Raw genomic sequence first — 14,227 nt, forward strand, 5'->3', positions numbered from 1 at the left:
AAATCAACTACTGGGAGAATATTTTGTTAGATTAGTTTGTTATATTAATCGTTTTTTATTTTTATTATGCAACGTATTAGGTGTGAAGCATGACAGGCAGTAGTTGAGTGTGAACCCAATCCCTGGCATCACTCTTTCCTAGATGCATAACCCTGGGCAAGTTGCTCAAATTCTCTGAGCCTCAGTTTTCTCATCCTTAAGCTGGGGCTAATATCAGCACACATTCCAGAGAACTAAGTAAGGGTTAAATAAACTACTGCATCATAACAGGCTTAGCACAGTGTATGGCACCCAAAACTTACTTAGCAGCATGCAGCTAGTGTTACTCTTTTGCAGTACCATGGGGTACTCTTCACAATCACTTTAGCTCACATTTTGCACATGACATTTGGACACTCTTAGGGTGGTCATAAATAGGTTGTTGATACAGTCCAACCATTGAGTATAACTGGTAAAGATAAGAACCACTGCTGTAAACCAAGAGTGATCTGAGCAGGGCCTGGCTTGATACCTGTGGAAGCTGTGCAGCCTTCGGGCCAGCAAGCGCTCCAGCGCCAGCACCTTCCCCAGGAGCAGACCTCGAACCGCTGTCTCCTCACGGCTGGCTGGGCTGATGCGCTGTGCAGTAAGGCGCCAGACATGGATCTCATGCTTCAGTTCTGCAGGAAAGGAAAGCCGAGGCTTCATTCTCCTGCAGTCTCAGACGTCAGCACCTACTCCCCTCAGCACCCTCCAAGAACAGAAAACACACACCCGTGATGCAGATCTCCAAGGGCCAAACCAAAGCAGTGGCTTCTTAGCTTTCATGTTATTATGAGAGAACCAGAAGACAAAGCTGACTTTTAAAAATTACAGTAGATGCAAAGATAATTTCAACTCTTTGGGTGAAGAATAAATTCTTGAATAGGCATATGAAAGCTAGCACCCAACAAACTTTTTCCCTCTCAAGAAATTACTTCTTGGAGCCAGTAGTTCAGATCTCAGTTCAAACTCCAGACATTGCCCAATCTTTGAAACAGATCGAGTACACATCGGAAATACAAGTGTAGTAGGTGGTGCCTGGTCTCCCCAGTAGGGCATTTGGTAATAGCAGGAGATGGGGAGAGCCCTCCCTCCTGACCAGGCCCCCAAGTTGAGCCTGTATCTACGAAAGGACACAAAGGAGAGAAATGTAGACAACTCTATGCACTTCTGAAATTAAAAGAATGGGGCAAATTTTCACCCATCAATGAATTTAAACCCCTTCTGATAGAGAAGAGAAAAATGAATTGCCAATTCATTGGCTCCTAAAATACTATAATATCTTATGAAATTTTACTTTTAACCTCTAGTTTACTGTTAAAGATACTACATAAGTTTCTCAAAATATCCACTAAAAGAATATAAGGAAGCACAGTATTTTCATGAATCACCTCTCATGTACAATGCACTATACTACATATCTTAAAAATTCAAGATGAAATTAAAAGAACACACACTTTCAAGCAGGATTAGATCAGTGGACACTAGCTCAGAGCAGAGTCAAGGCAGGGCAATTCTCCCAAGGCCTGTGAAGCAGTGCGCAAGTCTGGGCTCAATAACAAGGAAAATGCCACCATGGTTTTCTCTAAAGGGTCAGCCTTTCAAAGATGAAAACTTTTTAGAATGAAGATAAGTAAAGTACTTCCATTCAGTACATATTGATTCTTTGTAGCTTGCTAAAACAGAAGAAATTTGGGTATAACCTGAAAGCCTCTACAGAGAAACAGATCCATAATTCCCTCAATAAACATAATTCACACCTCATTAAACAACCTGTGAGGTTATGATAATATAAAAAGGAGGAAGAGGAGGAGGAAGAGGACAAAAACATATGAACTAGGCTTCTGAAATGCTGAACACACACACACACACACACACACACACACACACACACACAAATGCCGCACTGGGACAGGAATGGGGGGACAAGGTGGTGCAGCAGCTTCAGAGAAAGTACAGAGAGTGCCATTATTTCGTCCAGTGCTCTGAGCTTCATTATATAGTGGATATCATTCAAAGCCCATCCCTAAAGTATCAGAGACTTTCTAGCCATTCTTTCAAGCCATACTAGTGACTGCCACTCTCTCAAGCAGCTGACCAACTTTGAAGAGCTACACAGGAGCATTGCTCAGCTCAGCTCCCGGACCAGCCTCTGGGAGCCTCCCCACCTCTGTGTTTGGAGAAGCAGAAACTGTGAATCTGGCCTTCCAGGTCCCCAGGGCTCCTTTCTGCAGGTGTCTTCTCCAGCGTCACCCTCAGCCCCTCACGCACACCCAGAGCCTAGCTGCCTTCTAGCCCATCAAATCAAACAGGATGGGCTACTCTCCTCAGATCAACCCACGGGTTAATGCTCAAGTAGTGCACTTTCATTTTTCTAGCTGTGGATGAAATAAATATATCATCGATCATGGGAAATTTTGGTTGAGAGCGATTTTGTCCAAGAGAAGGGAGTTCACTGCCTGCACCCAGAGCTCAGTTTAGCCAAGCATCCACTCCTCGGCTCCCAGGCTTCCTCTGTACCTCCTCTGCCATTTCCCCACGCTGTCTCTGCTGAGCTCTAAGACTGTGAACCCAATCAGCTACTTGATACTGCCCTCTGAACTTTGTGCTACAAGATTCACAGATAAACATTCCATCTGCCCCCACAGAACTCTCTCTTTCCTCACTGTCTTAGTTCTTATATGACATCATTAATCTTCCAGGTATATGAACCTGAAATGTCATTTTGGTCTTATCAATGTCATTCTCCTCTACATTTCTGCACTGAACATGTAATAGGTGCCAGACACCATGCTAGATGTTAAAGGAGAAGAATAAATTGACAAGTTAAAAGGCAGGCCTCCAACAAGCTAGGCAGAGAAATAAGATACATCATAAATGAACATGAGCTAAGGCAGTACTAAGCCACAAGAGCAGTTCAGGATATGATGGTGTGGGTCTTGCAGGATCCACCTGTTCCTGACTCAGGTCACCAGCTTATCCAGGCTTCATCTCCTCACATTTGCCTAATTCTGATTGCTGCTTCTCAGTAACCTTTGACTGAAGCCACTTCCTGACAACCCAACCCTGTTTAATCATAAACACTGTTTGCCCTATCTATCTATCTATCTATCTATCATCTATAGAAACTATCTATATATCTATTTATCTATCTATAGATAAATACAGTTAGATATATGGAAACAAGGAATCTATGTTCCTATTTACCTATCTTCTACCTATCTAGGAAGATCCATCTAAGAAAACAGATGATAGATAGATAGATAGATAGATAGATGATAGATAGCTTCCTTCTTTCAAATAGCCCATTGTTCCCCATGACCTGCAAAGATCTTTAGGGAAGACTCAAGATCCTCAAATGGTGAGTGCCATTGTGAGCTCTGATCCCGCTGTATAAGTTTTAGCTCTTGCTTTGCCTGACTAGCCCTGACCAGGACACATCATCAGATGTCTCATCTCTACCTCTCTGATTACCACCAGCCCCTATCTTTCCAAGCTTCTCAACCACCCCCTTGTGGCATTACTTGTGGTTGCCGTATACATGTTACAAACAGGCAAAGACATTACCATGTGGGATGTGTTCTCTCATAGGAGGTGGTGGCTGCCAGGAGCCTAGAGGAGGGTCACCTGGCTCTAATTCAGGAGTCTCAGGGGAAGACACCTAGGCCAGGAGTTGAGAAATGGAATTATACTACTGTAAGATTCTTATACTTTATGTTAAGTGGTATAATATCACTTGAAGTTAGTGATATAATTATAACTAAAATCACAATTAGAAAATGTGACATGACGATATACTTAAATTCAACTATATCACTAATCAAGTTAAATATCAATGATCTAAACATATCAATTAAAAGACAGATTATTAGCTTGGATAAAAAAGCAAGACCCAACTATAAGCTATTTGCAAGAAATGCACTTTAAATATAAAGACACAAAAAGGTTAAAAGTAAAAGGATGCTAAAAATATACCACACTAACAGTAGTCAAGAGAAAGCTGGAATCGCTACATTAAGATCAAATTAGTTTTCAGAAGAAGAAGATTACTATGGATAGGGAAGGGTACTTCATAATGATAAAGGTGTTCATTCTTCAAGAGGACATAATAACCCTAAATGTTTATGTACCCTAGTAACAAAATTTTGAAATATATAAAGCAAAAAATCATAGAATTGCAAAGATAAATAGACAAATCCACAGTCTTAATCAGAGATTTCTATATCCACCTCTCAATAATTGATAGACAAGTGGGCAGAAAATCAGCAAGAATATGGATGACCTGAATAACGTTATCAGTCAACTTGACCTAATTGTTCATATTGACATAACTCCAACCAACAACAGCAGAATACATATTCTTTTCTAGTGCAAATAGAATATTTATGAGAATAGGCCACATTCTACCATAAAACAGGTTTCAATCAATTCAAAAGGATTCAAGTTTTACAAAATATGTTCTCTGACCACTGTGAAATTAAATTTGGTAACTGAAGAATCCCCAAATTTGGTGTAGGTAAATACAACTAAAATATCCAAGGATCAAAGAAGAAATCAAAATGGAAATCAGAAAGTAATTTGATTTGAAGGGAAATAAAACAAAACATATCAAAATTGGTGGAAGACCACTACTTAGAAGGAAATTTAGAGCACTGAATACCTATACTAGAAAATAAGATATATATAAAACCAATAACCTCAACCCTTGCATTAAGAAACTAGTAAAAGAAGAATAAATAAATAAACCCAAAGTAAGCAGGAGAAAATAAATAATAAATATCAGAGTATAAATCATTAAAAGAGAAAAAATGTAGAAAAAATCTATATAATCAAAAGCTGGTTAAGATCAATAACATTGATAAACCTCTAGACAGACCAATCAAAAAAAGTTAAGACATAAATCCAATATCAGGAATGAGAGAGGTTCCTTTATCAAAAATTCTATAGCCATTACATAACCCTCCCAGACTTCAGACAATACTACAAAGCTACAGTAATCAAAACAGCATGATATTGGCACAAAAACAGACATATAGATCAATGGAACAGAATAGAGAGCCCAGAAATAAGCCCAAACACCTATGGTCAGTTAATCTACAACAAAAGAGGCAAGAATATACAATGGAGAAAAGACAGTCTCTTCAGCAAGTGGTGTTGGGAAAGCTGGACAGCCTCATGTAAATCAATGAAATTAGAACACTCCTTCACACCGTACACAAAAATAAACTCAAAATGGTTTAAAGACCTAAATATAAGACATGTCACCATAAACTCCTAGAAGAGAACATAGGTGAAACTTCTTGGGCATAAATCATAGCAATATTTTCTTAAATCAGTTTCCCAAGGAAAAGAAATAAAAGCAAAGATAAACAAATGGGACCTAACCAAACATAAAAGCTTTTGCACAGCAAAGGAAACGATCAACAAAATGAAAGACAACCTACAGAATGGGGGAAAATATTTGCAAATGATGCAACTGACAAGAGATATTAATCCAAAATATACAAACAGCTCATACAACCCAATATCAAAAAACAAACAACCCAATCAAAAAATTGGCAGAAGACCTAAATAGGTATTTCTCCAAAGAAGACACACAGATGGCCATCAAGCACATGAAATGATGCTCAGTATCACTAATTATTAGAGAAATGCAAATCAAAACTACAATGAGGTTCCACCTCACACCAGTCAGAATGGCCATCATTAAAAAGTCTACAAATAATAAATGTTGGAGAGGGTGCGGAGAAAAAGAACTCTCCTACACTGTTGGTGGGAATGTAAATTGGTGCAGCCACTATGGAGAACATTATGGACGTTCCTTGAAAAACCAAAAATAAGGTTACCATATGATCCAGCAATTCCACGTTTTGGCACATATCCAGAAAAGACGAAAATTCTAACTCAAAAAGATACATGCGCTCCAATGTTCGCAGGAACACTGTTTACAATAACCAAGACATGGAAACAATCCAAGTGCCCATCAATAGATGATTGGTTGGAAGATGTGGTGTATATATACAATGGAATATTACTCAGCCATAAAAAGAATGAAATATTGCCATTAGCAACAACATCCAACATGGACGTAGAGAAAATCATACTAAGTGAAGTAAGACAGACAAAGAAAGACAAGTATTATAGGATATCACTTATACTTGGAATCTAAAAAATAACACAAATTAATCTATATACAAAACAGAAACAGACTCACAGACATAGAAAATAAACTTATGTTTACCAAAGGGGAAAAGGAAGGGGAGGCATAAATCAGGAGGATGGGATTAATGGATATAAACTATGATGCATAAAACAGATAAGCAACAAGGATTTACTGTGTAACACAGGGAACTATACTCAATATTTTATAATAACTAATAGAAAATAATCTGAAATATATATATATATATACAACTGAATCACTTTGTTGTACACCTAAAACTAACACAATATTGCAAATCAACTATACTTCAACTTTAAAAGTTCTATAGCCATTAAAAGGATAATGAAAAACTATTATGAACAATTTTAGAATAATTCTTTCAACAATTGAGGTATGATGGACAAATTCGTTTAAAGACATAAACCACAAGTGAGCACTCAAGAAGAAATAGACAACCTTAATAGCTAGCCCTATATCTATTAAGGAATTTGAACATGTAGTTAAAAACTAGAAGGAAGGAAAGAAAGGAAGGGAGGGAGGGAGGGAGGTCCAAGCCTTTAAATACCCTGGCAAACATTTAAGGAAAAAAGTAGTAGCAATTTTACACCATCTCTTCCCAAAAACTGAAGAGGAGGGTATACTTCTATATTCATCCTTTGAGGACAGCAAAAAGTAGACATTTCAAGAGAAGACACTACACACCAATATCCCTATTGTACAAAGATATAAAAATTCTATATAAAATATTAGGAAGAAGAAGCATGAGTTGATATTTGGTGACCGGAGGGGCAGACTCTGGTTATTATTTGTGCTTTTCAACAAATAAGTCAAATTCTCTCCCATTCTGATCACTTGGCAGGCTGACTCATCCTGGCCCCTGCAACTGGTGAGGCCTGGTGACAGTCAGGATGAGCTGTGTCATTCAGTGGTAGAGTGGAACATGTGGTTCTCTCTGTACGATGACCAGCAGCTCAGGGCTCTGAGAACTACTGACCAGGAAGGCACTGCCAGCCCACAGTGGGCATGAGGCCAAAGTGAGGAAGAGTCACTGAGATTTCAGGGTTGCTTTTTACTGCAGCATAACCAAGCATCTGACAGATGCTCTCGACACACCAAAGACCTGCTGAACCCAAATCTCTGGGGTAGGGCTTAGTAATCTGTAGTTATACCAAGCACCCCAAAATTGGAGACCCCTATACCCAACAGTGGCTCAGAGTGATTGCTCTGGCTCTGCACAGCTCGCCATGTGCTGATTTACAGCCTGTCTTGGCATTGCCATAGGGTTTCAGCATTATCCATGTCCCAACCATCCCCTCCCTCTTCCCTCAAAGTTTTCCTCAGCTCCTTACTCTGGAAGAGCGGAGGAGGCAATTACACGGATTTGTTTCTATACTTCCAAATCAGTATATCTAAATTAATCTCAAGATAAGACTCTCCAGAAGAGCTTATACACAGCATAGATTGCCTGGGGGTGGGCCTGGTAACCTGTATATATAACAGTCATTCCCGAGTCATTCTGATCACCAGGGCGGTTGAGGGATGTTGGGGAGAGGCGCAGCTGTGCCCACACAAGCTTCTAGAGACAGATTAGCCATTGTAATTGATTATAGTCTCCTTAGCTATCCATTGGAATGATCCTTTCCATTAGAAAACTAAACCTAAATATTGTTACCGCACTTTACATGTACTAGTTGATGATAAAACATTTTGAATGCCTCTAACTGGTTGCTATGGGTTGAACACTGTCCCCTCAAGGTTCACGTGTTGAAGTCTTAACACCCAGTACATCAGAATGTGACCTTATTTGAAAATAGGGTCATTGCAGATGTAATTAGCTAAGGTGAGGTCATTAGAATGGCCCCAAATCCAAGATGACTGGTGTGCTTACAAATGGAGAAATGTGGACACAGAGACACACAGGGAGAATGCCATGTGAACGTGAATACAGCCATCTAAAAGCTAAGGAGACAGGCCTGGAACAGGTCCCTCCTCACAGCCAAACAATCCATGATTTTGGACTTCCAGCCTCCAGAACTATGAGGTAATAAGCCACAATAGGTGGCTTATTAAGCCACCTTAACTTCTATGGAAATAAACCATCTTTTGTTTAAGCCACCCAGTCCGTGGTACTTTGTTGTAGCAGCCCTAGCAAATTAATACACTGGTCAATGAGAAACGTGGATCAAGGTACCTCATTGCAAGAAATATCTATTTTAAAATAAACAGCAAACGTTGATTAAAATTTTCTTCAAAACTGAGAAGTAATGGAATCATTTGCAGTGGTCCCCTCTGTTACCAAGGCAACCTGCACAGTGTCTTGCACAGGGCCTGGCCAAGAAGATGCTGGCTGTTTCCCAAATAGTCTATTGCTTCTAATTTATCCTGACCAGTAATGCTCTCAATAAAACATCTACTAAAAATTTTAAGTGAGGAAAATGCAAAACCATAAGATGGCCACGAACCCTATTCCTCCTGGTCACTGCCTCACCAATATGATCTTGATGGACACAGTATTATATCCCCTGTGATGGATTATGTTGCCATTTTTGTAATCACATTCAGTTTCAAACTACAACATATTAGAACAGTACAGTCTATATGCTATGCTATTTGTATTGTATGCACGTGGTTTAATGCTGTCAGGACATGCAAACTGTATACAGTGGACATTGCTTCCCACATTTCACTCTACAGAAAACTAAAGAGGCACAGCTCATGGATTTAAAGCCCCTGAAAGCACACTGCGTACCAGGAGGCAGACAAGGACATGCTAGTGTGCAGCATCCCAACGACTGACGCTTCCCTGATATTTTACAGGCGATTAACCTCTTAACTTTTCGTGGCAACTTCCCCCAGAAACAATAGTATCGTGGCAGTAAACTCTGAGGCTATATGAGGAGGTACTTCCACTCACCGACAATCTCACTGGGTTCCTTGTTATACAGCTTCTTGTTCCAGTAAAGTAGTCTGAGGAGTGGGAAGGAAAACAAGAGAACGAAGCAAATCCCAGCAAACATGTGTGCGGTGAACCCAGCGAAGTCCAGGCCCTAGAAACAGGAAAGGAGAAGTGAAACCACAGACGGGCCTTCCCGCAGCACAGGTGCAGCCCCATGGCAGGGTCCAGGGAGGGCGGAGCCCAAGGGCCGTGGAACCCAGCACAAAGCCCACAGAACAGGTACTCTTCACCATGCTTTTGAAAACATTCAGGATTTGTTTCTTTCACATTGAGAAACCAATTATTACCTGAATGACAAGCAAACTTGGGAGGAAACAAAAACAGGTCATCATATCTAATCCCAACCTTAGCTGTGTCTACTTCACCACTGGACTAACTCGTCCCCCAGGATCCAGTGAAATAGGACTGATGGGGACAAAACATACAACTATCACTACTATAGAGAAAATAGATAACCAACAAGAACCTACTGTTATAGCACAGGGAACTATACTCAATATTTTGTAATAACCTATAAGGGAAAAGAATCTGAAAAAAATAGATATACATGTAAGTATAACTGAATCACTTTGCTGTACACCTGAAACTAACACAACGTTGTAAATGAACTATGCTTCAATTAAAAAAAAAAAGACCATGGGGCAACATTCTCCCATTTGAAGGTAAATTGGCTTTTTAAAATATTTCACTTAAGTCACTGCCATCAATTTGAAGGAGCACTGTCATGCCTGGAAAGCACTGTCCTCCACAGATCACCCAGTGGCCATCAGGACTGAAGCCCCCCAGGGTGTCCCAACCAGCCTCAAGGGTCCTAGGCAGGAGCCCTCTCCTTCCCCTCACACTTCCTTTGCCTGTCTGTGGGCTATTTTCCACGGTCAGCCGCTGAGAACATCTTTGTTGTTGGATGAAATCCCCGCTAGGTTAATTTGTTAGGGAATATGTCACCAACAATATTAGTCAGTTTTGTCCTTTTGTTTACACTGTGCTTCAACCTTCAGCAAATACGTGCCCTCTAAGCTCCTCGCAGGACAGATGAGGCTGCTGTCCCCACGAAGCAGGCTGTGAGAATCAGCTTCTTACTGGCAAGGACTCCAAGTCTTTTCTGTAGTGTTCGTGGACTACTGATGCCACAAAAAGGGGTCAGAGGCACAATGACAAAGCATTGGGGGTGACCCCCAGGCAGGAGGGACCATGGGGGTAGGGAGAGTAGGTCCAGGGGTCATTAGTGACCACCTTCAGAGACCATGCCCAAGGCAGCAAGTCAGGAAGACCACCTTCTAAAGGCCTGAGCTGGAAGGAGTGATTTCAATTATATTAGTTGTTGTTTATTAAAATTTACTTATGTGTCCCCCTCATTTCTGGAAAAGATCTGAAACCACTTATAACATTGCTAAAGATACGACACAACTTAGAAGCCGTTATCACTAAGTTGTGTCAAAATTTAGGCTAGCCAGTGTGCCATGGTTTGAAGTTCTTATTCTCTTGCAGTTTATCTGCACATCCAAAGGTTGCCCTTGAAAACAGCATATGAATAACATATGAGGTTATATGAGGTTAATCACATACAGACAGCACGGAGACCTACCAAGATGTGGGACTCAGGGCTTTTAATGGCCATATAAGAATTCACCACTTTTCTAGTAGTTCTTCAACAAGTATATTACCTTGGACTTTGTGTTTATCTATAGAATGCATGTCCCAAATATCTGGTTTAAAAAAGGTCCAAGACACTTTTAGGGGCCCCTGAAAATCATTTAGTTTCTTCTAAAATCAGAAACAAAACAGAAAACCTTTTGAGTCAAAGAAGATGGCTTAAAATATAATATTAATATAATATTAACGTATTTTTCTGTATATGAATTGTCATGAATGTAATGTAATTGTAATTAATATTACAAGTAATGTAATAACATAATTAATGTAAATGTAATTAAGGTTTTTTGGAGGGAGGAGCGCATGAAGCCAGAAGTACTTACATCCTGAGTAATTCTGGGTCCCTTTGGGACACAATACAGGTATCCCCCACTTTTTCAGATTTCGCTTTATGTCACTTTGTTTTTACAAAAGACCTACATTAGCACCTGTTTTCGCTAAGAAAGAAATCTGAGGAGGATTTCCAGTTTTATGAAAACAGGTGATTGCTCTTTTAACTTTATGCCATTTTGGCTTCCAAAAGGTTTCATAGGAAAGCTCTATTTCCGGATAGTGGGGAAAACCTGTAACAAAGCTATAAAGTAACAAAACCACCCACTATCATGCTTACATCAGTGCAGTGCTTAAATGCAGCCCTTTCTTGCAAGGTGCTGGTTCTGTTTCTTCCCTCTCAGCCTTGTTTCTTACTGTTTTGGTTTTGAAGCGTGCCCCAAGGGCACAGCACCCTGGTGGGAGAGCCACGAGGAAGGTCCCAGTGGTGCACGGCACAGGGGCCTGATGGGAAAGGCCTGAAGAATGTCCTAGTGCACACATCTCTGGGGCACAGTAGAATGCCTTCCAATGAGGTGTGAGATGCCATTCAGAAGCAGACGGTACATGGTTCCCCTAAAGAAACTTCTCTAGGGCTGTTTAATATGTGGTTGAGGGAGGAGCTTCAAGATGGCAGAAGATTAAGACACGGAGATCACCTTCCTCCCCACAGATACACCAGAAACACCAGAAATACATCTACACGTGGAACAACTCCTACAGAACACCTACTGAACGCTGGCAGAAGACCTCAGACCCCCCAAAAGGCAAGGAAGTCCCCACGTCCCTGGGTAGGGCAAAAGAAAAAAGAATAAACAGAGACAAAAGGATAGGGACGGGACCTACACCAGTGGGAGGGAGCCGTGAAGGAGGAAAGGTTTCCACACACTAGGAGCCCCTTCGCGGGCGGAGACTGCGGGTGGCGGAGGGGGAAGCTTCGGAGCCGCGAAGGAGAGCGCAGCCACAGGGGTGCGGAGGGCAAAGCGGAGAGATTCCCGCACAGAGGATCGGTGCCGACCGGCACTCACCAGCCCGAGAGGCTTGTCTCCTCACCCGCCGGGGCGGGCGGGGCTGGGAGCTGAGGCTCGGGCTTCAGTCAGAGCGCGCTGGCGGCGTGAAACACAGCCTGAAGGGAGTTAGTGCGCCACGGCCAGCCGGGAGAGAGTCCGGGGAAAAGTCTGGAGCTGCCAAAGAGGCAAGAGACTTTTCCTTCCCTCTTTGTTTCCTGGTGCGTGAGGAGAGGGGATTCAGAGCGCTGCTTAAAGGAGGAGCTCCAGAGACGGGCGCGAGGCGCGGCTGAAAGCGCGGACCCCAGAGACGGGCGTGGGACGCTGGGGCTGCTGCTGCCGCCACCAAGAAGCCTGCGTGCGAGCGCAGGTCACTGTCCACGCCCCCTTTCCGGGGAGCCTGTGCAGCCCGCCGCTGCCGGGGTCCCGTGATCCAGGGACAACTTCCCCGCCGCGCCTCGGGCTGGTGCAACATCACGCCAGCCTCTGCCGCCGCAGGCTCGCCCCGCACTCCGTACCCCTCCCTTCCCCCGGCCTGAGTGAGCCAGAGTCCTGGAAGCAGCTGCTCCTTTAACCCCGTCCTGTCTGAGCGAAGAACAGACACCCTCAGGAAACCCAAACCGCAGAGGCGGGGCCAGATCCAAAGCTGAGCCCCGGGAGCTGTGCGAACAAAGAAGAGGAAGGGAAATCTCTCCCAGCAGCCTCACAAGCAGCGGATTAAATCCCCACAATCGACTTGATGTACCCTGCATCTGCGGAATACCTGACTAGACAACGAATCATCCCAAATTGAGGAGGTGGACTTTGGGAGCAACGATATAAATATTTTTTCCCCTTTTTTCTCTTTTTGTCAGTGTGTATGCGTATGCTTCTGTGTGAGATTTTGTCTGTATAGCTTTGCTTTTACCATTTGTCCTAGGGTTCTGTCTGCCCGTTTGTTTGTTTGTTTTTTAAGTATAGTTTTCAGCACTTGTTACCATTGGTGGATTTGTTTTTCGGTTTGGTTCTCTTCTTTCCTTCTTTCTTATTAATTACTTTAAAATATTTTAATAATTATTTTGTTTTTTATTTTAATAACTTTTTAATTTTATATAATTTTATTTTATCTTTTTCTTTCTTTTTTCTCCCTTTTTTTCTGAGCCATGTGGATGACAGCCTCTTGGTGCTCCAGCCAGGCATCAGAGCTGTGCCTCTGAGGTGGGAGAGCCAAGTTCAGGACATTGGTCCACCAGAGACCTCCCAGCTCCACATAATATGAAACAGCGAAAATCTCCCAGAGATCTCCATCTCAACGTCAAGACCCAGCTCCACTCAATGACCAGCAAGCTACAGTGCTGGACACCCTATGCCAAAAAACTAGCAAGACAGGACCACAACCCCACCCATTAGCAGAGAGGCTGCCTAAAATCATCATTAGGTCACAGACACCCCAAAACACATCACCAGAAAGACAAGATCCAGCTTTATCCACCAGAACACAGGCACAAGTCCTTCCACCAGGAAGCCTACACAACCCACTGAACCAAACTTAGCCACTGGGACAGACACCAAAAACAATGGGAACTACGAACCTGCAGCCTGCAAAAAGGAGACCCAAAACACAGTAAGTTAAGCAAAATAAGAAGACAGAAACACACAGCAGATGAAGGAGTAAGGTAAAAACCCACCAGACCAAACAAATGAAAAGGAAATAGGCAGTCTACCTGAAAAAGAAATCAGAATAATGACAGTAAAGATGATCCAAAATCTTGGAAATAGAATGGAGAAAATAAAAGAAACATTTAACAAGGACCTAGAAGAACTAAAGAGCAAACAAACAATCATGAACAACACAATAAATGCACTTAAAAATTCTCTACAAGGAATCAATAGCAGAATAACTGAGGCATAAGAATGGATAGATGACTTGGAAGATAATATAGTGGAAATAACTACTGCAGAGCAGAATAAAGAAAAAAGAATGAAAAGAATTGAGGACAGTCTCAGAGACCTCTGGGACAATATGAAACGCACCAACATTCGAATTATAGGGGTCCCAGAAGAAGAAGAGAAAAAGAAAGGGACTGAGAAAATATTTGAAGAGATTATAGTTGAAAACTTCCCTAATATGGGTATGGA

General features: G+C 41.9%; 1 protein-coding gene across 2 annotated transcripts in view; it reads right to left on the reverse strand.

Moving 5' to 3' along the window:
- Positions 1-14,227, reverse strand: part of OCA2 (OCA2 melanosomal transmembrane protein) — a gene marked incomplete at its 5' end in the record, with an annotated part of 171,552 nt that overhangs the window by 89,103 nt on the left and 68,222 nt on the right. For both annotated transcript variants that reach the window (XM_081242282.1, XM_081242281.1), the window contains 2 exons: positions 512-659; positions 9,099-9,231. In XM_081242282.1, coding sequence (XP_081098408.1) covers positions 512-659; positions 9,099-9,231 — 281 coding nt within the window. The remainder of the gene's footprint in view (positions 1-511; positions 660-9,098; positions 9,232-14,227) is intronic.

Source organism: Mesoplodon bidens, assembly GCF_964165515.1.
Source record: "Mesoplodon bidens genome assembly, chromosome: 8".
In the NCBI taxonomy this organism is placed as follows: domain Eukaryota; kingdom Metazoa; phylum Chordata; class Mammalia; order Artiodactyla; family Ziphiidae; genus Mesoplodon; species Mesoplodon bidens.